Source organism: Dipodomys merriami, unplaced genomic scaffold (assembly GCF_024711535.1).
Source record: "Dipodomys merriami isolate MVZ:Mamm:240054 unplaced genomic scaffold, mDipMer1.0.p SCAF_106, whole genome shotgun sequence".
Classification (NCBI taxonomy): Eukaryota; Metazoa; Chordata; class Mammalia; order Rodentia; family Heteromyidae; genus Dipodomys; species Dipodomys merriami.
This window is the reverse complement of record NW_027202338.1, coordinates 2,430,681-2,458,642: the sequence shown is the minus strand read 5'-3', so window position 1 is coordinate 2,458,642 and position 27,962 is coordinate 2,430,681. Positions and strand designations below refer to the sequence as shown.

General features: G+C 51.6%; 2 protein-coding genes across 4 annotated transcripts in view; one reads left to right on the top strand and one right to left on the bottom strand.

The window, feature by feature from the left end:
* Positions 1 to 22: 22 nt before the first annotated feature.
* The window catches only part of LOC138813490 (CD177 antigen-like), a 74,323-nt gene continuing 46,383 nt past the window's right edge, over positions 23 to 27,962 (bottom strand). For all 3 annotated transcript variants that reach the window (XM_070001938.1, XM_070001943.1, XM_070001935.1), the window contains 14 exons: positions 13,196 to 13,308; positions 11,099 to 11,182; positions 10,873 to 11,013; positions 10,550 to 10,735; positions 8,582 to 8,707; positions 8,260 to 8,379; positions 6,889 to 7,029; positions 6,451 to 6,636; positions 4,890 to 5,015; positions 4,582 to 4,701; positions 4,220 to 4,360; positions 2,873 to 3,055; positions 2,632 to 2,766; positions 23 to 1,351 (listed from right to left, as the gene is read on the bottom strand). In XM_070001938.1, coding sequence (XP_069858039.1) covers positions 1,104 to 1,351; positions 2,632 to 2,766; positions 2,873 to 3,055; positions 4,220 to 4,360; positions 4,582 to 4,701; positions 4,890 to 5,015; positions 6,451 to 6,636; positions 6,889 to 7,029; positions 8,260 to 8,379; positions 8,582 to 8,707; positions 10,550 to 10,735; positions 10,873 to 11,013; positions 11,099 to 11,150 — 1,905 coding nt within the window. In that variant the 5' untranslated portion in view covers positions 11,151 to 11,182; positions 13,196 to 13,308 and the 3' untranslated portion in view covers positions 23 to 1,103. The remainder of the gene's footprint in view (positions 1,352 to 2,631; positions 2,767 to 2,872; positions 3,056 to 4,219; positions 4,361 to 4,581; positions 4,702 to 4,889; positions 5,016 to 6,450; positions 6,637 to 6,888; positions 7,030 to 8,259; positions 8,380 to 8,581; positions 8,708 to 10,549; positions 10,736 to 10,872; positions 11,014 to 11,098; positions 11,183 to 13,195; positions 13,309 to 27,962) is intronic.
* On the top strand, positions 20,077 to 23,566 carry LOC138813725 (carcinoembryonic antigen-related cell adhesion molecule 21-like). Its single transcript, XM_070002109.1, has 3 exons — positions 20,077 to 20,291; positions 21,077 to 21,436; positions 23,253 to 23,566. Exons 1-3 carry the CDS (start codon positions 20,228 to 20,230, stop codon positions 23,540 to 23,542), a joined length of 714 nt encoding a protein of 237 aa, XP_069858210.1. The 5' UTR covers positions 20,077 to 20,227; the 3' UTR covers positions 23,543 to 23,566.

The window sequence follows — 27,962 nt, the reverse complement described above, 5'->3', positions numbered from 1 at the left end:
GAACGGGGACTTGGTTATCAGACACATGTGGCCAGTCCTTTAATGTCCACTTCCCCACAAGACAAGTTCAGTTGCTCCTGGGCTCTTAGTGTATTATCAGGTGGACAGAGTATGTGCGGGTGCATGTGGAGGGTGAACGTATATAGAGGGGATGGGAAGATCATTTCAGGTAGAATCACAGCGAGCTGGGTCCCTGTCTCTGGAATCCTAGATACTCAGAAGGCTGAGATGTGGTTCAAAATGAACCCTGGGCAGGAAAGGCTGGGAGATTTCATTCCAATTATCCAGCAAAAAAAAAAAAAGAGAGAGAGCTGAGAATATGGCCTAGTGGTATAGTGCTTACCTACCATGCATGAAGCCCTGGGTTTGATTCCTCAGTACCATATAGAGACAGCTAGAAGTGGCACTATGGCTCTAGTGGTAGTGTTAGCCTTGAGCAAAAAGAAGCTCAGGGACAGTGCCCAGGCCCTGAGTTCAAGCCCCAGGCTGGCAAAAAAAAAAAAAAACCAGAAGTGGAGCTGTGGCTCAAGTGGTAGAGCACTTGTCTTGAAGGGAAAAAGTTAAGTGAGAGCTTGAAGCACAGAAGCAGGGGGGTGGAGGAGAGACAGAATCAAAGGAAATGGAGATCTCAACAGATCAGATCAGACTTTAATCACTGATGCACAGGGGTGCTAAGGACCACCAGGCAGATCAGAAATACAAGGGGCACAGGGTACGTGTGTGTGTGTGTGTGTGTGTGTGTGTGTGTGTGTGTATGTGTGTGTGTGTGTCCGTCCAGGTTTATTTTTGTTGGTTGTGGGACTTGAACTCTGGGCCTGGGCACTGTCTCTGAGCTTTTTAATTCAAGTGTAGCACTGTATCACTTGAGCCACAGCGTCACTTCTGGCTTTCTGGCACCTGGCAGGTTCAGGGTTTAAGTATTTAAAAAAATGAGGAAGTTATTAGTTGTGAAATCGGGCAGCTGCTGCAGACAATCTCATGAGGGGCAATCTATACTTGTAGAAAGGGGGAGGGGAGGTTTTTTCTGAGAACTGGCCCTTGGGTGGCGGGGAGGTCAGTGGGCTGTGGGATTAGGAGAGCAATGCGGGCTCCTGTCACCCAGATCACAGGGAAATAAGATTAGCAGGAAGGGAAAAGCTCATCACACCCAAAGCCAGCCCCAGTCCCAAGACTGGAGCCAGGCAGGCGCCAAGGGCAGCGCTGTTAAGGTGGAAATTCTTGGCCTTTTTGGCCTCCTTATTCTCAAAGCTTTCTGTCACCGAGAAGATCCCGATGTTCTGGGTGCGGTTCAGCAGGGATGCAGAGTTTGGGGCCATGCAGCCCTGAACGGTCAGCGGGGAGGACAGTCCGCCTGCAGGATGAAATTCCAGTCAGGAGGCGGGGCGCTGGCGGCTCCCGCCTGTCATCCTAGCTACTCAGGAGGCTGAGAGCTGAGGATCGTGGTTCAAAGCCAGCCCGGGCAGGAGAGACCGTGAGACTCCTATCTCCAATAAACCACCAGAAAACCGGAAGTGGCTCTGTAGCTCAAGTGGTAGAGCGCTCGCCTTGAGCTGAAGAGCTGAGGGACAGCGCCCAGGCCCAGAGTTCAAGCCCCATGACCGACAAAAAAAAAAAAAAAAAAAAAAAAAGAAAGAAAGAAAGAAAAAAAGAAATTCCAGTCAGGGAGGGGTGCACTTTAACAGAGGTCAAAGGAGTCGGGGTGCACACTGCCTGCCTCCTCCCTTATACCCAGGATTCAAGGGCCTGGCTCCCCCCGCCTCAGATCCAGTTCAGGTCCCCAGATCCTCCTTTCTCAGTCCCAAGGGGCCAGATCCCAGTACAATTCTTTTTTTGGGTGAAGGTACTAGGGCTTGAACTCAGGGCCTAGGCACTGTCTGTCAGCTTTTATTGCTCAAGGCTAGTGCTCTACCACTTGAGAAACAGCTCCATTTGCCTTTTTTGGGGGGTGGGGTGGGGGTGATTCGTTGGAGATAAGAGTCTCATGGACTTTCCTGCCCTGGCTGGTTTTGAACCACAATCTTGAGATCTCAGCCTCCTGAGTAGCTAGGATTACAGGTGTGAGCCACCTACACCTGGCCCCAGTACTATTCTTTTTGTTTGTTTTTGCCAGTTCCTGGGGCTTGAACTCAGGGCCTGGGTGCTTCTTTTGCTTAAGGCTAGCGCTCTACCAGTTGAGCCACAGCGCCACTTGTGGCTTTTCCTGTGTATGTGGTACGGAGGAATCCCAGGGCTTCATATGCTAGACAAGCACTCTACCACTAAGCCCAACTCCCAGCCCCCTAGTACTATTCTTTTTCTTTTTTTTTTTTTTGTCGGTCATGGGGCCTGAACTCTGGGCCTGGGTGCTGTCCCTGAGTTCTTCAGCTCAAGGTGAGCACTCTACCACTTGAACCACAGCACCACTTCCAGCTTTTTCTGCTTATGTGGTGCTGAGGAATCAAACCCAGGGCCTCATGCATGCAAGGCAAGCGCTCTACCACTGAGCCACCTTCCCAGCCCCCCAGTACTATTCTTATGCACAGGGGTCTAGGTCCCAGCCTCCTCCCTCAGACCCAGGGGTTCAGACCTCATCTCCTCCCTCAGCCCCAGGGGGGGGAGGGGGTCTGGGCTGCCATCGTCCTGAGCACTCACCTCCAAACATTTGGAAGCTCCCACTGTAGCAGTGGGTGGCGCCCTTAGGACAGGTGACAAGTGTGGAACTGGAGGAGCATGAGCCAAAGATCTGCACACAGGCAGGACACTGCACGTCTCCTGGCACAAGGGGAGCTGGGGAGCACAGAGTAGGTTGGGGGTACACAGCTCTGCTTCTCAGCTGCAGCCACCCACCGGATCCCCAAGCACAGAGGTTCCCACAGGCCCCTGCACCCCATACCTCGCTGAAGGGATGAAAGCAGGACACTGCTGCTGTTGGCATTGTTGCACAAGTTTGAGGAGCAGAACCGGCTGTAGGAAGCCACCAGAATTCCAGGGGGCCGAGAATGGATGGAGACGCCCTGTGACTCCTGTCCCCTGGCGACCCCGCAGCCTTTGCTCCCCACCAGGATTGCCCTGGGTCCTGGGGGAGGAAGAAAGCGAGAACTGGGCCGGGTGCTCGCTCCATGGAGGGTAAATGCAATCCCTCGTTAGAATGGTGCAGGCCAGCTTGGTGTTGGTGGCTCCCGCCTGTCATCCTGGCACCTGAGGCTGAGAGCTGAGGATCAAAGTTCCAAGGCAAGCTGGGAGCTGGTGGCTCACGCCTGTAATCCTAGCTACTCAGGAGGCTGAGATCTGAGGATTGTGGTTCAAAGCCAGCCCAGGCAAGAAAGTCCATGAGACTCTTATCTCCAATTAAAACAAAAAACAAAACAAAAAACCCACGAGAAAACCAGAAGAGCTGTGGCTCAAGTGGTAGAGCGCTAGCCTTGAGCTGAAGAGCTGAGGGACAGCACCCAGGCCCAGAGTTCAAGCCCCACGACCAACAAAAAAAGTTCCAAGCCAGCCCTGGTAGGAAAGTCTGTGAGGTTCTTATCTCCAAACTAACCAGCAAAAAGTCAGAAGTAGAGCTGTGATAGAGCAGGTGATAGAGCACCAGCCTTAAGTACTAAAGTCCTGATGGATACATAGAGACATACACATCAGTTTAGTGTCTGGTGAAGACAGATAAATGAGTTGCCATTCAGGTTCCTGTGTGTGTGTGTGTGTGTGTGTGTGTGTGTGTGTGTGTGTGTGTGTGTGTGTGTGTGTGTGTGCGCGCGCGAGTGTGTGTGTGTGTGTGTGTGTGTGTGTGTGTGTGTGTGTGTGTGTGTGTGTGTGCGCGAGTGCATGCCTGTGCCTGGTCTTGGGGCTTGAACTCTTTCCCTGAGGTTTTTGTTGTTGTTGTTGTTGTTCAAGATTAGTATTTTACCAATTGAGCCACACCTTCAATTCTGGCTTTTTGCTTGTTAATTGGAGATAAAGAATCTCCAGGACATTCCCATCCAGGCTGGCTTTAAATCATGATCCTCAGATCTCAGCCTCCTGAGTAGCTAGGATGACAGGCGTGAGCCACCAGTGCCCAGCTTTTCCTCAGTGTTTTAATCAGGGGACATCAAGGTGCAGAGAAAGGCTGTGATGGATGGAGATATACAGACATGAGGGGAAGTGGGGGACAGAATACAGAATACAGACATGGGTGTGCTGGACACAATACAGGGGTGGGGGCCTTACCATGCCCTCCCAACCCCTCCTCTCGTGCACATACCTACGTCGATGAGTAGCAGTGTCTCCTGACACATCTCCCCAACATTGCATGTCTGCTTCCCATTCGCACTCCACTCTTCAGGGTCTTGGTTAAAGCCACTTCCAGACTGCAGCATGACTCCCCGGAAACACGTCAGAGCATCTGGGGGTTCAAGGAATCAGAGGACTTAGGTGAACCAGGGAAGTCACAAACAGACCACGTGGGGTCCCCTCCCGGCCTCGCACGTGCTGGGTGGGTGAGAAGCAGCTGCCTCGCTGGGCCCGAGGCCTCCACGGACGCCTTTCAACCCTGTGGTCTTCCCCAGGGCTGCGGGGCAGGGCCGGGCCTTGCTGTCCCCGGCTGGGGCTGGGGCTGGGGCTCACCTGACCGGGGACCGCAGCTCTCACTCACATCCATGACCCCGATTGTCTGGGTCCCATTGAGGAGGTTGCAGCCCGGCCTGGGCAGGCAGCCCTGCACCCGCAGAGCGCTGAAGATCCCTCCTAGAGCAGAGGAAAGAGGAGAGACACGGAGAGGCTGACACAAAGACCATCCAAGTCTCCCAGGGAAGGCCAGCAACCTGCTTACCCCTCTGGGTCCCATGCCGTGCCTCAGTTTACCCTTACTCCCCAGACACCCAGATCTGAATGTGCAATGCCCCCCCATTTGGTCACCACGGGGCCAGATTTACCTCCCCTGAGGCTGAGGGTGCCATTGTAGCAGTGAGTGTACCCCGTGGGGCAGATGTGTTCCCGTGAGTCCTCAGGACATGGCTGGCCTCTGGAGAAGCAGACTGGGCAGCGCAGGGTCCCTGGGGCTGGGGAGGGGACAGGCGCAGTGAGTGAGGCGCTGAGGGGCTCTGGTTTGCATGGTACTCGCCCTTTCCTCCATCCTCACTATGCTGGCCCGAAGAATCAAGTTGTCAGACCCTCCAATCGCCCTCCTGTGCACCTGTCAGGCAGGCCAGCCTGTGTCACGTGACTGAGCAGGGGCACAGGGCCTGGGAGAGCTGCAGGGATGCCGGGGGCTGAGGGCAGGAGGGGTCCTGGGGTCTCTAGTGTGGCTGGGCAGGGGCAATGACAAGGAAGGAAGGGAGGGAGGAAGAAAAGAAGGAAGGACGGATGGACAGACTAGGGGTATCACCCACACATTCCAATAAACAGGAAAGGAAGACAGGGGGTGGAGGCGTGGCTCAGGTGGTAGAGCCTCATCCAAGGAGCAAAAAGCATCAGATATGGAGTTTGAGGACTGATCTGCCACAAAAACGAGACAAAGGAGCCGGGCGCCGGTGGCTCACACCTGTCATCGTAGCTACTCAGGAGGCTGAGATCTGAGGATCGCAGTTCAAAGCCAGCCCGGGCAGGAAAGACTGTGAGACTCCTATCTCCAATAAACCACCAGAAAACTGGAAGTGGTGCTGTGGCTCACGCGATAGAGTGCTTGCCTTGAGCTGAAGAGCGCAGAGACAGTGCCCAAGCCCAGAGTTCAAGCCCCACAACTGACCAAAAAAAAAAAAAAAAAAGAGAGAGAGAGAGAGAGAGAGACAAAGGAGACAGTGTTGTCCTAGCCACAAAATATTCCACAGTTGAGAAACCCAAAGCAAAGTTCTGTTCAATAACAGGAGAGAATAGATTGGTACAGGCCAAGTGTACCATTAACAAAGCATAATTCAGGATGATGATTCAGGGTCAAGTCCAGCATCTGAGGCTGGTAGATCCATAGAAGATACATCCTAACCAAGTATCAGTGGCTCACACCTGTAATCCTAGCTACTCAGGAGGCTGAGATCTGAGAATCGCAGTTCAAAGCCAGCCTGGGCAGGAAAGTCTGTGAGACCCTTATCTCCAGTTAACCAGAAGAAAACCAGAAGTGGCCCCGTGGCTCAAGTGGTAGAGCACTTGCCTTGAGCCAAAGAGCTCAGGGACAGTGCCCAGGCCCTGAGTTCAAGCCTCACAACCTACAAAAAGAAAAAAAAAAAAAGGTACATCCTGTTTGTAGGGACAGGACACTTGCAAGGAGTGGGGAGTCCTGGGGTACAGAAGACAGAGTGAAGAAGGGTGAAGGCAGAGGGACCAGAGAGGGCAAGCAAGCAGTGTGAGGGGAGCCTGGGGGGGGGGTATGGCTGCCATCCAGCAAGGGAGTGTCTGCAAGTTATCAAGCCCTGTGTGCTCACTTCCACCCCTGAGGCCTGTGCTCATTTCCTCCCCGCAGAGCAGCACTCTCCTTCTGAATTTTCTGCTTGCCCCTGGCACCTGTGTCAGGGGGCGGAGCCCAGAGGGGCACGGTGCTTGCCAGGCCATTGCAGAAGTCCCCATGTCTGCACACCAGGCTGTAGGAGACCACGGAGAGCCCTGGGCCCAGCCTGTGCTCCATGACGCTGGCCTCTTGGTCCTGGGCGGTGGTGCAGCCTTTGGAGAGCGCCAAGTATACCTGAGGCCCTGCAGGGGAGGAAGGCGACAGGCGGGAGGGAAAGCTGGACTCCACCCCTGTCACCTCCACACAGGCTGTGTGTGTGTGTGGGGGGGGCGGGACTCTGGGAACCCAAGGCATTCAACCAGCAGGACAGAGGACAAGGCTCCTGGGATTTGAAGAGGGGTCTCCAGGCGCCCCCTGAAGCTGGATGCTGGAGGGCAGAAGGGAGGCAGAGCGGATGGGGGGAGGGCGGCCTCTGGGGGGAGACCCCATCTCACCATTCTCCACGATCATCAGGGTGTCTTGGCAGCCCTCGCTCGCCTCGCAGGTCTGGTGCCCTGTTGTCCACTGGAGGGGCAGCTCAGATATGTCCTTCACGATCTCCAGAGTCCCCTTCTGGCATTCCAGGGGCTGTGCATCTGAAATGGGGATGGCAGATCCGTCTCAGCGGGTCCCCCCCTTCCCCCTCCACCTCAGCCAGCGCCCAGTGCTGGCTCAGCCCCTAGCAGTGGGACCTCACTCACCAGGGGCCACAAGCTGACCTGTGCAGAGCATGCTCCTGCTGCCCCAGCCCCCGTCCTCCCATCTCCCAGTCTAGTGGCAGAGGGGTGTTGGCTGGAACCAACTCTTTCCTTGCAACTCCAAGACTCCATGGTGACATGGGCAGGGGAGGAAACTGAGGCAGGGCCAGGGATCATCCTGCTCTCAAGGGGAGTGAAGACTCCTATTGGACCTCCTTTATTTGGGGTGGGGTGGGGTGGGATAGGGTTGTGGGCCCAGAACGGGAACTCAGGCACTGAGTGCTGTCACGGAGCTTATTTTTTTTTCTTTTTTCTCAAGGCTGGTGTTCTACCACTTGAACCATAGCTCCACTTCCAGCTTTTGGTGGTTCCTTGGAAGTAAGAATCTCACAGAATTTCCTGCCCAGGCTGGCTTTGACTTGCAATCCTCAGATCTCAGCCTCCTGAGTAGCTGGGATTACAGGTGTGAGCTTCTGGTGCCCTGCCTTATGAGCTTTTTCTATTGAGACACTCTACTCCACCCTTCATTTGCATAAATGGAGGCCCTCACTTAAGTCCTGCCCAACCCCTGCTCACCTGATGCAATCTGCTTTTCCTTCCTGTGCCCCAATACCACGGATGAGGGGGACAGAAAGAAATAGGTGCGGTCACCCAGGACGACCCGGAGTCAAGGGTGTGTACCAACAGGTCTGCAAGCGCATAATGACTTCCACCCTGCCAACCATGTTGCTCTGAAGTGGAGGCTGCAGAATCCCGTGGAAAGAAGCACCTGTTCTTGAGCCTTGCATCCCTGCCCTCCTCCCAGCACCCCTAACCCTCCTATCTGGACAGAACACTTGAATGTCCTCCACCCAGCCTTTTTTCAGTCTCCTCCCCATGGGTTGCAGTCTCTTGGGCCAAACTCCCTGTCTCTCTTCTTCAGTTGGACTCTTCTTGCTTGGCACTTCACCCTCCAAACCCCTGCAGCTCATGTGGGGTCCCCTCCCCGCCTCGCACGTGCTGGATGGGTGAGAAGCAGCTGCCTCGCTGTGCCCGTGGCCTCCACGGACGCCTTTCAACCCTGTGGTCTTCCCCAGGGCTGCGGGGCAGGGCCGGGCCTTGCTGTCCCCTGCTGGGGCTGGGGCTCACCTGACCGGGGACCACAGCTCTCACTCACATCCATGACCCCGATTGTCTGGGTCCCATTGAGGAGGTTGCAGCCCGGCCTGGGCAGGCAGCCCTGCACCCGCAGAGCGCTGAAGATCCCTCCTAGAGCAGAGGAAAGAGGAGAGACACGGAGAGGCTGACACAAAGACCATCCAAGTCTCCCAGGGAAGGCCAGCAACCTGCTTACCCCTCTGGATCCCATGCCGTGCCTCAGTTTACCCTTACTCCCCAAACACTCAGATCTGAATGCCCAGGCCTCCCCATTCAGTCCCCAAGGGGCCCTGATATAAATCTGGAGATCTACCTCCCCTGAGCTTGAGGACGCCATCATAGCAGTGAGTGTACCCCGCGGGGCAGATGTGTTCCCGTGAGTCCTCAGGACATGGCTGGCCTCGGGAGAAGCAGACTGGGCAGCGCAGGGTCCCTGGGGCTGGGGAGGGGACAGGCATTTAAATCCGATTCCTTCCCTTTTCCCCACATGGGCACCGTGCTTTCCCAAGAATCTGGCTTCTCAGTTCCCTGCTCCCCCATTCCTGGACAAGCCTCCTGGGCTCCAGGCAGGCAGGCAGCCTACGATGTGGGGCAAGTGTCACCTGACAGGGGCTGGGGGGGGGGGTGAGATCTGCACAGACACCTGAGGGGCTGAGGACAGAAGGGGTCCTGGGGTTCAGGTGTGGGTGGGGAGCGACAAGGATTTAGCCAAGGGAAGGAAGATGGCCTGGAAGGATCCAATGGCTTCGCCTCTGATTTTTACGAAACAGTCAAGGAAGACAGCGTGTTCTGTTCACAAAATGTCTTGAGGGCTGGGAAGGTGGCTCAGTGGTAGAGCGCTTGCCTTGCATGCTCGAGGCCCTGGGTTTGATTCCTCAGCACCACATAAGCAAAAAGAAAAAAGCCGGAAGTGGCGCTGTGGCTCAAGTGGTAGAGTGTTAGTCTTGAGCTGAAGAGCTGAGGGACAGCGGCCAGGCCCAGAGTTCAGGCCCCACGACCGGACCCAAAAAAACAAACAAAACCAAAAAAAAAATGTCTTGAGTTCAGAGACACAGGGCATCTCCCAGAGTGTTTGCCATATGTGCAGAGAAGGGATTGTGCCAGGGCCAGTGAGTGTCCCTTAAGCCTGAAAAGAGACGTGAGGTACAGAAAGCAGGAGTCTGGCTGGGCGCTGGTGGTTCACGCCTGTCATCCTAGCTGCCCAGGAGGCTGAGATCTGAGGATCCCTGTTGGAAGCCAGCCTGGGCAGAGAAGTCCATGAGACTCTTTTTTTTTTTTTTTTTTTGTCGGTCGTGGGGCTTGAACTCTGGGCCTGGGCGTTGTCCCTTAGCTCTTCAGCTCAAGGCGAGCGCTCTACCACTTGAGCTACAGCGCCACTTCCGGTTTTCTGGTGGTTTTATTGGAGATAGGAGTCTCACGGTCTCTCCTGCCCGGGCTGGCTTTGAACCGTGATCCTCAGATCTCAGCCTCCTGAGTAGCTAGGATTACAGGCGTGAGCCACCAGCGCCCGGCTCCATGAGACTCTTATCTCCAATGAACCACCAGGAAGCTGGAAATGGTGCTGTGGCTCAAAGTGGTAGAGTGCCAGCCTTGAGTGCAAAAGCTCAGAGACAGTACCCAGGCCCTGAGTTCAAGCCCCACGACTGACAAGAAGAAGAAAGGAAGAAGATGGAGGAGAGGAGGAGAGCAGGGAGGAGTAGGAGGAGGAGGAAGAAGAAAAGAAAGAAAGGAAAGTGGGACTCTGCATTAGGAGCAGTTAAAGCCAGGGCCTGAGTCTGAAGTTGAGTGTAATCTAGCATCATAAAGCCTTCCTGGTTTATCAGTCTAGGACAGCTGGAGGAAGTGTTGTGGGAGGGGCGTGTGGCCAACGGGGCGGGGAGGAGAGAGTGAGTTGGGAAAGAGATGGAGTCTGAGGGACCAGGGAGGAATTAAAAAAAGGAACAAGAAAGTGGGTGCTGGTGGTTCATGCCTGTCATACTAGCTACTCAGGAGGCTGAGATCAGAGGATCATGGTTCAAAGCCAGTCCAGCCAGGAAGGTCTGTGAGACTCTTATCTCCAATGAACCACCAAAAACTGGAAGTCCAGCTGTGGTGCAAGTGGTAGAGCACTAGCCTTGGGACAATGCCCAGGCCCTGAGTTCAAGCCCCAGGATCCTGCCACCACCCCCCACACACAGTGCCATCAATGGAGAGATGGCGCATCCTTACATAACCAGTCCCTGTGTGCTCTGTCAACTCTTTCGCCCTGCTCTCCTCTCTCGGCCCCTCATCCCACTGGCACCTGTGGTGGTAGACAGATCCCCGAGGGCCTTGGTGGTGGACACGGCGTTACAGAAGTCGGCATGGCGGCACACATGGTGGTAGGAGATGACAGACAGGCCGGGGCCTGCCCTGTGCCTGGTGACTTGGGCCTCTTGGTCCTCGGCCGCAGTGCAGCCCTTGATGATCACCACGTTCACTTGATGTCCTGGATTGGGGTGGGAGGGTTGGGGGACAAGAAGGGGTGGGAATGAGGACTCGGCCATCCCGGGGAGGGGAGAGGCTGTGCGTCCTGCAGAGGTGAGGCTGAGTGGATGGCGGGGAGGACCCCCCCGAACCTCTCACCATTCTCTATGATCATCAGGGTGTCTTGGCACCCCTGGCCAACCACACAGGTTTCCTGGCCAGCTGTCCAGTTGAGGGGCAGCTCCAAGGCGTCCCTCACCGTCTCGATGGACCCTTTCTGGCACTGCAGAGCCCGTGCACCTGAGATGGGGGGACAGCAGCCTCCTTAGTAAGTTCTGGAATTTGAACTCCTACAAACCCCCCTCCCCCCACAACCCACACTCACCAGGCAACAAGGCGGTGACCACCAGGACAGTCAGCAGTGGTGCAGGGCTCATGTCCAGGCTGTGGCTGGAAGTCCCCCCGTGCCCTTTTAACCAGGAAACACAGCACTTTTATACTTCACCTGGGCTGTGGGCCGGGCATGGGATGCCCACAAGGCCAGGGCAGTGGGGAGAGGAAGAGGGAGCCCTGGCCCCACCCACAGAGTTTACACAGAGCCTGAAAAGCCCTGGGTGACCCCTCCTTCCTCCACCAAGGAGTCCAGCCACCCCCCCACCCTCCTGCTTGAAAGCCAGCAGAGGGGGAGACAACCACTCTTTTTGCTCAGATCCAGGGGTCCAGACCCCAGCACCTCTCTCCTCAGAGCCCAGTGTCCAGGGCTCCCCACTGCCCCCCACAGCTAGGCATGAGGTCTCCCTGATCCTCATCCTGCTGCTCCAGACCCTCGAGTGACCTCCCTCCAGTGACCCCCCTGTGGTTTCAGAGTGGCGTGAGAGCCTTGTTTCTCCTGGCTTAGCATCCTGGCCGCTCCTTCTCAGATGGGGAAATGGCACTGCTGTCTGCCAGGATATTGTGAAATCGCATTGGCCAGTCCTGTGATCCTCGTCTCTATAATGCCCCCAACCCCCGCCGCTTTCTTTCTTTCTTTCTTTTTGTCTCTTGTCAGTTATGGGGCTTGAACTCTGGGCCTGGGCGCTGTCCCTCAAATCTTCAGCTCAAGGCTAGCACTCTACCACTTGGGCCACAGCTTCACTTTCGGTTTTCTGGTGGTTTACTGGAGGTAAGAGTCTCACAGGCTTTCCTGCCCAGTCTGGCTTTGAACCGCGATCCTCAGATCTCAGCCTCCTGAGTAGCTAGGGTGACAGGCGTGAGCCTTTGGTACCCTGCTTGTCTTTTCTATTTTGGGGATCTGACCCAGGAAATTGTCCTTGTTAGGCAGGTGCTTTGCCACTGAGCTACATTACAGCTGCTCTACCTGTGTTCAGTAAATCTGATACCAGGACTCGAACTTGGTATCTGATGCTTCTGCTTATAGGCTGGTCTTTATCACCTGAGTCATGCCTCCAACCCCAACAATACCTCTTTTCTTTTTCTTTTCTTTTCTTTTTTTTTGGTTGGTCATGGGGCTTGATCTCTGGGCCTGGGCACTGTCCCTGTGCTCTTCAGCTCAAGGCAAGCGCTCTACCGCTTGAGCCACAGCACCACTTCCAGTTTTCTAGTGGTCTACTGGAGATAAGAGTCCCACGGACTTTCCTGCCCAGGCTGGCTTTGAACAGTGATCCTCAGATCTTAACCTCCTGAGTAGCTAGGATGACAGGCGTGAGCCACCAGCACCTGGCTCATTTTTTTTTTTAATGTCATTGAAACCAACATTCCACTCATTTCTCCCACCTGGGGTGTCTAATAATTTCTGTATGAGCAGAAGCATTTTACTTGTTTTTTTTTTGGGGGGGGGGTCCAGTCCTGGTGCCTGAACTCTGGGCCTGGGCGCTGTCCCTCAGCTCTTCAGCTCAAGGCTAGCACTCTACCACTTGAGCCACAGCACCACTTCTGGCTTTTTTCTTTCTGCTTATGTGGTGCTGAGGAATTGAACCCAGGGCCTCAGGCATGCAAAGCAAGTGCTCTACCACTGAGCCACCTTCTCAGCCCTGAGACCAGGTCTTGAAGTCAGTACCTGCCACTTCTACTCATTGGGAAGCACTTTACCAACTGAGCCACGCCTCTAGCCCCTCTTGTAGAATCTTTTTTTTTTTGGTCAGTTGTGGGGCTTGAACTCAGGGCCTGGGCGCTGTCCTTGAGCTTCTTTGTGCTTGAGGCTAGCGCTTCAACACTTGAGCCACAGCTCCACTTCTGGTTTTCTGGTGGTTCATGGGAGATAAAGAGTCTCACAGGGATTTTTTCTGCCTGGGCTGGCTTTGAACCAAGATCCTCAGATCTCAGCCTCCTGGGTAGCTAGGATGACCGGTGTGAGCCACCAGCGCCCGGCTTTCTGGTAGAATGTGAAGCTGCGCGAGGCCCTCTGCTGGGTGGGACCCTGGAGACCGTGTAAACATGGCATCCCCTACCACACGCTTTACTCCCTTGTGCACATGGTGCTCACCTCACTTCAGGAGGATTCTTCTTTATGGAGGACCAACGCGCCGCGGTCCAGCCCAGCCCTGCCCAGTGGGTAAGGCCCTTCCACCTGGGCAGCTCATCCCTCAGAGCCCGTTCCTGTGAGAAGCAGAGCCTTAGAAAGGAGAAGTGAAAGCTTGGGCCATCAGGAAATGGTGGCCGCAGGCAGGAAAGCCACCAACCTTTCCTGCTTCATTTCAGCCCAGCAAGGATGCTCTAGTCAACCGAGTGCTTCACTTCAAATCTCATTGACTAAACACTCCGTCTTCGGCAGCAAACAAAAACTATTTATTTGAGAGGCCAGGTGTGGTAAGGCCTGCCTGTAATCCCAGCTATAGGTGAGCTATAACAGGGCCCATCTCAGAAGACTTGGACCTAGGCCTTGGTAGGGAAGCCGCTGTCCCAGGAACTGGCAAGTGGGTGTCAGACAGTTCCTGCCAGGCTACAACCCTTTAACCAGCTGCCATAGCACCTGGACTACAGACTTTTCTGCCCTGGGCTGGCTGCAAAAGGTGACCCTTAGATCTCAGCTTCCTGAATAGGTAGGCTTATAGCTAGTGTGAGCCATCATTGCCTGGCTTGTCTTCTTTCTTTCTCTCTCTTTCCTCCCTCCCTCTCTCATTCTTTATTTCTTGGAGATGGAGTCTCATAGACTTTCCTGCCCAGGTTAGCTTTTTTTGTTTTGTTTTGTTTTTTTGGTCAGTGTGGGGCTTGAACTCAGAGCCTAGGTGTTGTCTCCGAGTTCTTTCATTCAAGGCTAGCACGCATCACTTTGAGCCACAGCACCACTTCTGGTTTTCAGGTGGTTCATTGGAGATAAGAGTCTCATAGACTTTCTGCCCTGGGCTGGCTTTGAATCATGATCCTCAAATCACAGCCTCCTGAGTAGCTAGGATAACAGAACGTGAGCCATGAGCTTCTGGCTTTTGATATGTTTGCATAACACTTCCATTTCCTGTGATGTGAACCAATTTCATGATTTTCTTGTCTTTTTTTTATGGGGATTTTTACAGTTGCCACGGATGGCAAAGTATGTATGAATAAAAATCTGTTTGGGGGCTGGGAGGGTGGCTCAGTGGTAGAGGGCTTGCCTAGCATGCATGAAGCCCTGGGTTTGATTTCTTAGTTACCATATAAACAGAAAAGGCTGGAAGTGGCGCTGTGGCTGCAGCTCACCTTGAGCTGAAGAGCTGAGGGACAGCACCCAAGGCCCAGAGTTCAAGCCCCAGGACTGTGAGGGGTTTGAGGAATGGCCCAGTTGGTGGAACACCAGCCAATGGATGAAGGGGCCAGGTACCGAGTTCAAGTCCTGGTCTCAGACAGGAAAGAAAAAGTAGGATTGTTTTTAAGCATGGATGATCTTCTATTCATTAGTTTTGTTTACTCTTTACTTTGGTTTAGTTTTGTTGAAACAGAGTCTCACAAGCCTTGAACTTGAAATCCTCTGCCTCAGCCGGGCAAACACTAAGATTACAGGCATGCCTGGCTCTTGGTAATTTCTAAATATACTCAGGATTTATTTAGAATGGTTTATAATTCCAATGGGAAGATTTGGGGAGCCCTATGGCTCATTTCGACTCTAAATCTATTGTGGTTGAAATGGTCTCAACCCTTTTTGGAATTTAGGAGGTATTTCCCACGCAGCTTGCTGTTTATTGCCTCTATGCTGATGTTTTCAGCTCCACTGGCATCAACACCTGATGTTCGCCTCTTCCGAGCCAGCAGCGTTAGTCAAGTCTGATTTCCTCTTACAGGAAGCAAGTGTTTTTTTTTTTTGTTTGTTTGTTTTCTTTTTCTCTCTCTCTCTCCATGGTATTAGTGTAAGCAGGTTACGAGATTTTACAAACCTGTTGCACATTGGGAAGAGGGCGTAGTCTCCAAGTATGTAAGTAACTGATCCATTGCAAAAGTAAAATAAAATAATCATCTCTGGCCTGGTCTAGAAGAAGAAAGTATTGGAATGTAGATTTTATTTTCAGTAACTTGATCCAACTTAAGCTTCATTTATTATTATAATTAGTGTGTGTGTGTGTGTGTGTGTGTGTGTGTGTGTGTGTGTGTGTGTGTGTGCACGCGCATGCTGGAATTCCCTTTAGGGCCTTGTCCAAGCAAACCACATGCTCTGCTACTAAGCTTGCTTGCTTGCTTTCCTTCCTTCCTTCCTTCCTTCCTTTCTTTCTTTCTTTCTTCTTTTTGGTCCAGTCATGAGGTCTGAACTCTGGGCCTGGGCGCTGTCCCTCATCTCTTCAGCTCAAGGCTAGCGCTCTACCCCTTGAGCCACAGCGCCACTTCCGGCTTTTTCTTTTTGCTTATGTGGTGCTGAGGAATCGAACCCAGGGCCTCAGGCATGCAAGGCAAGCGCTCTACCACTGAGCCACCTTCCCAGCCCTCTTTCTTTCTTATCTGAGACCAGGACTTGAACTCAGTACCAGATGCTTTCGCTCAACTGAGCCACACCTCCAACCTCTATCTTTGATTTCACATATAAAATACTGGGCCTAGGCCAACAAAGAACATCAATTTTTCTCCTGTCTCCCATTCCCCAGCTCCACTTTTTGAACAGTGTTTAGTTTCTGCAAAAGAAAAAATCACTGGGGATTTGAAGACTGGTTTGGTCAGCACTGGCAGCTTAGCAATACTAAACATGCCGATCCATGAATGCAGGATGTCTTTCGATGTATTTATGTCTTCTTTCATTTCTATTAGCAATGTGGTGGAGTTTTAAAGACTATGAGTGCTTTCCTCCTAGATTAAACAATCTACTCCCAAAGATTTTATTTTTTGCTTTGATCTTATTACAAACAAAATGGTTCTTTCTCTTCTCTTCTTTTCTTTCTTTCTTTCTTTTTTTTTGGTGCCAATCCTGGAGCTTGAACTCAGGGCCTAGGCATGATCCCAGAGTTTTGTGCTCAAGGCTAATGCTCTCCCACTTGAACCACAGCTCCACTTCTAGCTTTCTGGTAGTTTATTGGAGATAAGAGTCTCTTGAGCCCGGTGCTGGTGGCTCACACTTGTAATCCTAGCTACTCAGGAGGCTGAGATCTGAGGATCGTGGATCAAAGCCAGTCCGGGCAGGAAAGTCCATGACACTCATCTCCAATAGACCACTAGAAAACCAGAAGTGGTGCTGTGGTTCAAGCGGTAGAGTACTAGCCTTGAGCTGAAGAGCTGAGAGACAGTGCCCAGGCCCAGAGTTCAGGCCCCACGACCTACCAAAAAAAAAAAAAAAAAAGAGTCTCCTGAACTTTCCTGCCCATGCTGGCTTCAAACCATGATCCTCAAATCTCAGCTTCCTGAGTAGCTAGGACTGCAGGTGTTAGCCCTGGTGCCAGACCAGAATGGCTTCTTAAGGCTACTTTGGGATTGCTCCTAGTCTATGTATTGAAATACACATGACTGATGTAGGATTTTTGTACCCTGAAATTGTACTGAAATGTTAGTTCTAGCCATTGTTTTGTAGGGATTGGGGGCATTTAGTCTATTTTATCATGTTGTCCATGTACAGAGAAGGTTTTTTTCCTCTTTTACCATTTTGGATGGCTTTTGTTTCTTTTCTTTGTTCAGACTAGGAGTTCCAGTATTATGTTGAATAAAACTGGTAACATAAGCCGTCTTTCCTCTTTCCTGGTCTTTAGTGTTTCACCATTGAGAAATAAGTTACCTGTAAACTTGTCACCTGTGACCTTTGTTGTCACTATACCTCAGAGTGCCAGTCTTTTGTTAAAATTGTGACTCTTTCCCTTCCCAGTCCCTTTCATTATCCTGTTCATTCCAGGAAGTACAAGACCTCTTACATTGAGAAATCCTTCAAATTGGAACCTCTCCAGCTACAAAGTCAGAAGCAGGAGTCCAGGCTGCCTGTGTTTCCTAATGAGTGATTTAACTAAAAGCAATGTCTTCCTAGTTTATGACCACATTCTCTGCCTTGGAGGTAGCAGGGTTGTCAAGCCATCTTTCCTAGATGCACACAGGAGAAGGGGTACAAGGAAGAGGGTTTGATGTTTCATAAAGTCATACAAACTAGCTGGGCGCTGGTGGCACATGCCTTGTCATCCTAGCTACTCAGGAGGCTGAGATCTGAGGATCACGGTTCAAAGCCAGCCTGGGCAGGAAACTCTGTGAGACTCTTATCTCCAATGAACCACCAGAAGACCAGAAGTGGTGTTGTGGCTCAAGTGGTAGAGCACTTGCATTGAGCTGAAGAGCTGAGGGACAGTGTCCATGCCCAGAGTTCAGGCCCCCATGACCAACAAAAATAAATAAATGAATAAACAAAAAGACCAGCGTGGTCTCTGTAGAGGTTCATTCTTGGGTGAACTCACACAGCTGACTGTGGGCTCCAGGAGTTGACTAAGATCTTAGTGAAAGATCAGGAGGTAGACTCTGGGCCCACTCTCAGACAGACTCCTATTCTGTCCACCAAACTGCTCTCAGTCCCAGCCACCACCACCACCACAGTCTCAGCACAGGAATCGGTAGCCCCCACCCACCTGTCACATGATGCTGGAGTCTCCACCTATTGGATCTCCAATGATGGGAGCCTGGATGATGCTGAGCCATGGAGGAAGATGTGGTGCTAGAACCAGAGCAGGCTCGGCACAGTGCGGGTCCGAAGGGAAGACACTGGGTCACCAGTGAGGTCACCAACCCTGTCTTTTCCAGCAGGAGAGACACCTAGCTGGCTGTGAAATATCGCCCACGTGGCCCTCCTGTTAATTATTATACCTTTCATGGAATTTTCTTTCTCTCTCTCTTTTGTGGGTCTTGGGGCGTGAACTGGGGGCCTGGGTACTGTCCCCGAGCTGTTTTTGCTCAAGGGTAGCGCTCTACCACATTGAACTACAGCGCCACTTCCAGTTCTCTGGTGGTTCACTGGAGATAGAGTCTCATGGACTTTCCTGTCTGGGCTGGCTTTGAACTGTGATCTTCAGATCTCAGTCTCCTGAGTAGCTAGGATGATGGGTGTGAACCACTGGCGCCTGGCTTTCATGGAATTTCTTTTCCTAGCTATGGAAGGCCCAGGGCTGACTGGTGCTGTCCCCCACCCCAACCCTGTCATCATTCCATAAGGTGATTACAGAAGTTTCTCCTAACCATACCCATAGTTCCTCTCTACATAAAGCAAAAGGATCTTGGCCAGCTATTTTTTTTAAAACATATCCACCAAGACACACCTGAAGATTGTTCAACTTCCTGGTCCTTAGAAATTCAGTTCTCTTTTCCTCATATATGTTCACAGACTCTGGGATGAAGCGAAACATTTCCTTGGAATGACCTTGCTCTGCTACCACCTCTCTCAAGGACAACTCCACATGAGCGCTTGGTCTTATCTGTCATGACTCAGTGTCATTTCCTACAATGACGTCCATAGCGTACCGCGCCCACCCCCCCCCAGCTCCTCGGCGGACACGGGGTCCACACAGCACTGCAGTACCTCCCCACTTCTTCCTAGCAATAATTCTGGACTGTTGGGAATAAAAGAGCTGGGAGTCGTTTTCCAGCCCATGGTGGTCAGCACCATGGACAGCGCCTCAACCTTTCCTGTCCCCAGGCTCGGACGGCCAGGAGGCGGAGGAGACATCACAGATAGAAGGGCTGCCCATCCCTCCCCTGCCCAAGAAACTCGCGGGGAGGAAGTTCTTACGGGGAGGATGGGCGTCTCTTGTGCCTTCTGCCCTGCGTGTCCTCCACACGTGGAGGGACGTTAGGGTCATGGCCTGTCCACTGCGTCTTCCCACGGGGAAGATGGCTGCACCGCCAGTGTGGTCTTGGGGGTGGGAGGCTTAGCGGGCTCTGAGGCCCCTGGAAGTGGGGAAGGGAATGGAGCTTTGTGCACCCAACCTATAGGGTTCATAAGAGACGGGTGTCTCGAACTGCCCCCTCTTCTCACACACACTCCCAGCCCAGCCCGAGGCCTTGGGCCAGGGTGCTGGATCCTCAGTACTGTAGACGCAGCTTGGCCTGGCCCAGACCATACACCTGAGCTTGATCTGATGGCAGATCAGAGTAGATCTTAGGTGTGAGATACTGACAATTCCAGATGGCATGTGACCTGTCGTTAGGATTATATGTAACTTCTATGATAAAAGCTGAGGGACCATGGTACGGGCAACCTTTCTTCCGAATCTGCCACCTGCACTTCCCCCACTGGCCACCAGGGGGCACAGCACATAACAACCCCACCCCACCGCGCGCTTCCACAGGGGTGGGGGCCAGCCCAGCAAAGCTTCCCCACACATGTCACTGTTTCTCCAGACTCCTTCCTACGCCTGCCAGCTCCACCCTGAGCCATCACTCCATACAGGTCTGTCCTTCCCAGGGGAATGGCTACAGGTCTCAGTCAAAGGGACTTTCCCAAGGGAGCACTCTGATGGCACAGGCCCGCTTCCCCTCACCCCCCATCCCTAATGCTTTTCTTGGACATAATTCACTCCAGTCTTTGCTTTGCGCTGTGGAGTCTGGGGATTAAAAACTAGCACAAAGAAGAGGGAGCTGGATGCTGATGGCTGACATCTGCCATCCTAGCTCCTCAGGAGCCTGAGATCTGAGGGTCCAGGTATGAAGCTAGTCTGGGCAGGAAGGTCGGTGAGACTCTATCTCCAATGAATCACCAAGAATGCTGGAAGTCGAGCCGTGGTTCAAGTGGTAGAACCAGCCTTGAACTAAAAAGCTCAGGGACAAGTGCCCAGGCCCTAAGTTCAAGCCCCAGAACCAACAAAAAAAGAAAGAGGAGGAGGAGGAAGGGAAGGAGGTGGAGGAGGAAGAGGAGGAGGAGAAAAAGAAGTAGGAGGAGGAGGAAGAGGAAAAAGGCAGGACTGAAAGATGAGGGGATAGAGCGGTGTCCTTGACACAGACCCTGCCCCTGGACCACATGACCGAGGGAAGGACTCCTTCCCTGAGAGGAGAGGCTCAGAGGAACAAAGGACAGCAGAGCTGACCCCTGGGCAGCCCCACGTGGGATCTGTGCTAGAACTGAGCTCATCTCCACAGAGGGAGGACAGAGAAGGCGGCAGCTAGCATGGAACTTCTTGCAGCCTTTCTCCACGGAGGCCCTGGGCCCTGGCGGGGGCACCTGCTCGCAGGTAGGGGTGCGGGTGTCTGGAATGAGGCAGGGGGAGAGGAGTGCAGAGTGTCACTGACATGGGACGGAGGGATTCTGTTTCGAGTCGAAGAGGTGAGGCCACCAGACAGTGACAGAGGCTCGGCTGCGGGAAGCTCTCGGCGAACTGAAATTCACAGAAGGAAAAACTAATCAGGGAGGAAGCACTCAGCTGTTCCCATTCCAAATCCGTATCATTGGCTGCTGTGCTTTAAAAACTGATACAACACCTTTGTCCTGATGAATCCCCCCCCCAAAAAAAAACCCCAAAATAAAACCAACCAGATCATGAAACATATTCTTAATCACCAACCTCAGAAATTGCCAGATAAAGCCCGTGGAATCTAGGAACACAAGTTCATGCACCCACAGGTGTCTGAGCCTGTCCCAGGCCTGGGGGGCCACCACTGAGACCACAGAGTCTCCCCAGGACACCCTGATTGTGAGCAGGGGTGAGGGTTATGAGGGGTGAGCTATAAAGCCTCCTGGGAAGAGTATGGCACACAGACAGGAGGGACAAGTTCAGGGCAGGGAAAGAATGGAGGTTGTGAGCCCGGAGGAGACACACATAGAGGCATAAGTGTCTTGTCTGTCTGTCTGTCTGTCTGTCAGTCTGTCTGTCATGATAGGTATGAAGGCACCTCCCAGGACTCTGGATTCCATCTTCCCACCCAGTAATCTATGGATCTCTCTCTCTCTCTCTCTCTCTCTCTCTCTCTCTCTCTCTCTCTCTCTCTCTCTCTCTCTCTCTCTCTCTCATCCTCCTAGCTTCCATTTTCTTCTTCTGGAGCCTGCCGGCTACAGCCCAACTCAGCATTGAGCTGGTGCCCTCCAATGCTGTCCAGGGGACAAACGTCCTTCTACGTGTCCACAATGTGCCCAAGAATATTAAAAGCTATACCTGGTACAAAGGGCAAAGGAGCCTGGACAACCATCAAATGGTAATATTTGTCGTAGACCATCATACCATCGTCCGAGGGCCTGACTACAGTGGTCGGGAGAAAATATACCGCAATGGATCTCTGCTTCTCCAGAGTGTCAACTGGAGGGACGCAGGCTATTATACCCTACGAACCCTAACTAGAGACCTTCGGACTCAGGGAGCGTCGGGACAGCTCCGTGTATTCCGTGAGTGGCCCTTCCGTGGCCTCTGGGTATTAGGAGTTCCAGGGTTCCACAGAATGATCGGACACCTCCAGCTGTGCTCTTCTCTTTCAATAATATTTTGGCTCATGGGAGCCATTGGCATTCCATGTGGATTTTAGGGTGTCTTTTTTCTCTATCTGGGGTTTTGAAGCAGAAAGCGTTGATGGTGTACATTGCTTTGCTTTAGTAATGGTCTCCTAGCAAATGAATCAACCTAGGCACATGGAATGTCTATTTCTCTTTTCTTTCTTTCTTTCTTTCTTTCTTTCTTTCTTTCTTTCTTTCTTTCTTTCTTTCCTTCTTTCCTTCTTTCTTTCTTTCTTTCTTTCTTCCTTCCTTCCTTCCTTCCTTCCTTCCTTCCTTCCCTTGCTTGTTCTGGGACTTGAACTCAGGACTTATGTGCTCTCTCTGGGCCTTTTTGCTCAAGGCAAGTGCTCCACCACTTGAGCCCCAGCCACACTTCTGGCTTTTTTGGTAGTTTATTGGAGGTAAGAGTGTCACAGACTTTCCTGCCCCGGCTGGCTTTGAGTGGCCAACCTCAGGTCTCCGCTTCCTGGAGTAGTTAGGATGACAGATGTGAGCCACTGGAACTCAGCAGCTTTCACGTCTTCCATGAATGCCTCGCAGTTTTTAGGTTGTTGAGTATTTTCCTCCTGGGTTAAATCTAATCTGCAAGATGTTATTTTTAGCCAGGTGCTGGTGGCTCATGCCTATGATCCTAGCTACTCAGGAAGCTGAGATCTGAGGATTGTGGTTCGAAGCTAGCCCAGGCAGGAAAGTCTGAGAGACTCTCATCTCCTATAAACTACTCAAAAAAGCCTGGAGAGGCATTGTGGCTCAAGTGGTCGAGTGCCAGCCTTGAGCAAAAGATGCTCAGGGACAGTGCCTAGACCCTGAGTTCAAGCCTCATGACCAATCAAAAAAGAAAAAAAAAGGTGTTATTCTTTTTGATGCTATTATAAATGGAATCATTTTCTTCCTTTTGAGACTGTTTGTCGGTAAATGTATAGAAATGCTTCTTCTTTAGCACTTTACGCTGTTTTCTTTCTTTTTGGTCCAATTGTTCTAACTAGGACTAGAATTATTCTGAATGAAAGTGACACATGCAGTATTCCGGTCTTGTTCCTGGTGGTAGACTAAAAGCCTTTGTGTTTCACAACTGAGAATTAAGTTACCCATGAACTTTTCTTCTTGTGACCTTTTTGTGTCAAGGTATTTTCCCTGTATTTCTAAGAGTGTCTCTTTTTTTTCTCTCTCTTTTTAAATTGAAAACTGTGACTACTTCCTTGTAAGAGTTTCCTTCCAAGTCACAATGAATCCACAGGCCAGGAGTCCAAGTCCTGTTAGGCTGAGAAGTCTTCAGACTGGAACCCTTCTAGCTACTAAGGTCATCAGAGAGTCTGCGCTGCTTTTGTTCCATCATAAATAATAAAGAATGAATGTCCTTTTTTGTTTTTAGTTTATGGAAATATTCCCTGCCCTAGAGATACACGGCAATGCCAAGCTGGCTCTCCTTACTACACACGGAAGTGTATGGAAGGAACAAGCTGATGTCTTAAGGGTCACAAAAAAAAAAAAAAAGAAAAAAAAGGATCACATAGAAGTTTAGAAGAGAGTAATTCCACTTAAGAAAGCTGCTGAGACATAGAGGGTCTGGTGAGGGTCACACTGGGGTGATCTGGAGTCAGAGGGAAGGGTGGTCTTTCCAAACGCAGCCGCGGGCGGCCAGTGCCATCTCTGGGCCACCTCACTCAGCCAGTCCCTTTCTTTTCTTTTCTTTTCTTTTTTCCCTCCACAGAGCCGGTGGCACGGCCCTCCATCCAGGCCAGCAACACTACAGTCACAGATCAGGGATCTGTGGTCCTCACCTGCTACCCTGGTGACCCGGGAACCTCCATCCGGTGGATTTTCAACAATCAGGGCGTGCAGCTGACGGAGAGGATGAAGCTGGCTCAGGACAACAGCACGCTCAGGCTTGACCCCGTCCGGAGGGAGGACGCCGGAGAGTATCGGTGTGAGGTCTCCAACCCCGCCTCCGCCAGCCAGAGTGACCCCCTCGTGCTGGAGGTGACCCCCAGTGACCCTTAGCTCCCCCTGGTGAATTAAACTCAGCCTCCAGTTTTGCCTCTTTATGAAAACAGTGGTCGCCATTCTCTTTCTTTACAAAGCATGGGTGAGTGGTTCATGAACTGAGGTGGTACGGCCTGATAGCTGAAATTTTTTTCTTTTTTGGGTCCGGTCGTGGGGCTTGAACTCTGGGCCTGGGCGCTGTCCCTCAGCTCTTCAGTTCAAGGCTAGCACTCTACCACTTGAGCCACAGCGCCACTTCCGGCTTTTTTCTTTTTGCTTATGTGGTGCTGAGGAATCAAACCCAGGGTCTCAGGCATGCAAGGCAAGAGCTGTACCACTGAGCCACCTTCCCAGCCCTAGCTGAACTTTTTGTTTTGTACCAGTGCTGGGGTTTGAACTCGGACCCTGGGATGCTGTCCCTGAGCTCAAGGCTATAGTGCTTTACCACTTGAGAGACAGCCTCCACTTCTGGATTTTTGAGAATTAATTGGAGAGATGAGTCTCCACAAGACTTTTCTTCCCTGGGCTGGCTTTGAACCGTGATCCTCAGATCTCAGCCTCCTGAGTAGCTAGGATGACAGGCGTGAGCTCTGGGCACCTGACTATATTCAAACTCATTGAATCAATGGATGCTTAAAGCCTCGAGGTGTTGTAGCTGTTGTTGGCTATGGTCATCTTCCACACCAGCTCCCTGCTTAGTGGGTTTCCATCATCTGATGTGTGTGTGTGTGGGGGGGGGCGCTGTCCTCTCACAGGGCCTCCTGGGTCTTCCGGCTGAAGGCATTGCTTGAAGAACCCGACTCCCACTGCTCAGGTCCAGCCTGGAAGGGCCCGCAGCGGCCCTGGGCCGTGCACACGGCGGCTGTGACGTGACGTGACAAAGCCCTTAGGGACACAGACTCAGGGCTGGTTTCTACCCCCCATCCCCCCCCACACACACACAGGCAAAAGAGCGTGTGCACCCTCTATTGGTGACTTCCTGCCACAACGGGGCAGATGTGCTGGACTCCATCAGCCCTGGGCTGCCTCCTCCCTTCACAGCCCTGAGGCCCCTGCCAGGCCACCTCCTGCAGCTCGGGGTTCATAGGTAGGGCAAGCCCCCGACCCCAGAGAATAAACCAGAACACACACACACACACACACACACACACACACACACACACACACACACACACACACACACACACACACACACTAAGACCAGTGGCTATGGCAGTTAGGAAGAAAACTAAGGTGTCGAAATACAAATAATCCCATTGGCAAAACTTGGTCCAAAATCTGTGGAGCTATCAGCGTGGATGCTGCCAGTCCCGCCCTGGGAGTGAGTGCTTCAAGTTCCTTACTCTTTTTTTTTCTTCCATGTCCTGCAGTTAATGTAGATAAATAGTATTTTATATGATCAGAGGCCTTTTTGCATTCCTCCCTCAAAGACTAGCCTCCTTTGGTGTCTCTGTGTGTGGATGCCTAGAGTCTTGTATCATTTATCATGTCCCCAGGGTACTTTAGATCTAGCTTCTACAGGTGAGAGAGAACGTGTGTCATTTGTCTCTCTGTGCTTGGCTTATATCTCCCTTCACATGATTTGGTCTAGGTCTACCCATTTCCCTGCAAATGACATCTTATTACGCTTTCTAATGGCCGTGTAAAATTCCATTGTGTATAGATAGGCACCCCAGTTTTTGGATTCACATCTGGGCTATGCCCACAACTTGGCTATTGTGAACAGTGTGGCAGAGAACATGGTCCTCCATTCTTTATGGCACCCAGCCAGTCAAGTGATGATTACTGTATCTGCTTGAAGTTTCTGGAGGTGTCTCCAGACCATCAACTTCCCCAGGAAAGGAGTGCAGCCCCTCCTTTAGGAACCATTGAACAACAGTTTGGAAAGAATAGATGCATCAGGACAGTCAAAACTGTCTTGAAAAGGAAAGGCATCATGGGAGGCTCACACTTCCTTATTTGAAAATAACTTACTTCATTGCTCCAGTGAACAATGACATGCCTAAGACCCACAGAGACCCCAGGTTGTGAACTGAGAGACCAGAGACAAGCCTTCATCATTTAATCTTGGGATAAGTATCGAAAAGAAGTTAGAGGGTAGCGGGCACCGGTGGCTCACGCCTGTAATCTTAGCTTCTCAGGAGGCTGAGATCTGAGGATCTTGGTTCAAAGCCAAGAAAGTCCATGAAACTTTTTTTTTTTTGGTCGGTCGTGGGGCCTGAACTCTGGGCCTGGGTGCTGTCCCTCAGCTCTTCAGCTCAAGGCGAGCGCTCTACCACTTGAGCTACAGCGCCACTTCCGGTTTTCTGGTGGTTTATTGGAGATAGGAGTCTCACGGTCTCTCCTGCCCAGGCTGGCTTTCAACCGTGATCCTCAGATCTCAGCCTCCTGAGTAGCTAGGATTTCAGGTGTGAGCCACCAGCGCCCCGCCTCCGTGAAACTCTTATTTCTAATAAACCACCAGAAAACTGGAAGTGGTGCTGTAGCTCAAGTGGTAGAGTGCTAGCCTTGAACTGAAGAGCTGAGGCACAGTGCTCAGACCCTGAGTTCAAGTCCCACGACCAGTGGAAAGAGAGAGAGAGAGAGAGAGAGAGAGAGAGAGAGAGAAAGAAAGGAAGGAAGGAAGGAAGGAAGGAAGGAAGGAAGGAAGGAAGGAAGGAAGGAAGGAAGAAGTTAGAGGGTAAAGAAGAAAGATTTTTTTGTTTGTTTGTTTGTTTTTGGGTCTGGTCGTGGGGCCTGAACTCTGGGCCTGGGCGCTGTCCCTCAGCTCTTCAGCTCAAGGCTAGCGCTCTACCACTTGAGCCACAGCGCCACTTCCGGCTTTTTTCTTTTTGCGTATGTGGTGCTGAGGAATCGAACCCAGGGCCTCTGGCATGCAAGGCAAGCGCTCTACCACTGAGCCACCTTCCCAGCCCAAGAAGAAAGTTTTAAAATAATGGTGCTGGGATAGCTACATAACAACAAGCAGAAGAATGAGCTTTGGTCAGCACGGGTGGCTCACGCCTGTAATTCTAGCTACTTAGGAGGCTGAGATCTGAGGATCATGGTGCAAAGCCAGCCCGGGCAGGAAAGTCTGTGAGACATGTATCTCCAATAAACCATCAGAAAACTAGAAGTAGTGCTATGGCTCAAGTGGTAGAGCACTTGCCTTGAGCTGAATAGCTGAGGGACAGTGCCTAGGTCCAGAGTTCAAGCCCTACAACCAACCAAAAAAATGAGTTTTATAAACTATATTCTCATTGCATTAAAAAAAAAAGATTTCTGTTATGCACTAGTAGGTCACGCCTTTTATCTTAGCTACTTAGGAGGCTGAGATCTGAGGATCACAGTTCAAAGCCAGAGAGGCAGTCTGTGAGACTCTTATATCTCCAATTAAGCACCAAAAAGTTGGAAGTGAAAATGTAGCTCATGTGATAGAGCACTAGTATTAAGCACTGAGTTCAAGCCCCAGGACCAGCACGCGTACTTACACACACACACACACACACACACACACACACACACACACACACACACACACACACACACACACACACACACACACACACCAAAACAAATCAACCTATAAGTAGAAAACAGCTGATAGAACAAAACATAGGGAAAATCTTTCTAGCCTTCTATTTTATTTGGCTATAGATTCTTAGATATCACACAAAAGCAGGAACAGCAAAAGGAAACACTGATAAATTAGACCTCACCCAGGCCTTTCATTTGTATTGGGGACAGGATCCCGCTAACTTGCCGGGGCTGGCCTCAAACTTGCAAACCTCCTTCCTTCACCTCCCAAAGACTACAAGTACCTAAGACTACAAGTGCACATCACCACGCCCTTGTTGGGGGCAGGATTCAAGTAGCAGAGCACCTAACTAGGCACATGCAGGGCCTTGAGTTCAAACCCTAGTTCTGAGGGGGAAAAATCAGTCTTTAAGGATGATATATTAAACACATCTGCCAGCCAGGCGCTGGTAGCACACACCTATAATCCTAGCTACTCAGGAGGCTAAGATCTGAGGATCATGATTCAAAGCCAGCCCAGGCAGGGATGTCTGTGAGACTCTTATCTCCAATGAACCACCAGAAAACCAGAAGTGGTGCTGTAGCTCAAGCGGCAAAGCACTAACTTTGAGCAAAAGATGTTTAAGGACAGCACCCAAGCTCTGAGTTCAAGCCCCACAACTAACCAAAAATAAATAAATAATAAAATAAGATACAAAACAAATAAAACACACCCACTTTGGACAGTTCATCTTTGTTATGGTCATATACAGATACTTCAAACCTTCGGGACTTAGAGACAAAGAGACACATCCCTAGACAGTGTCCTTGCTGTAAAGTCTCCAGAGACACATGCCCCAGGCTTGCTTGTGAAATCTGGGGACAGATCATTCCTCCTGAGACCATTCTTCCCTGGATACACAGCTGCAACTCGACCCTGAGG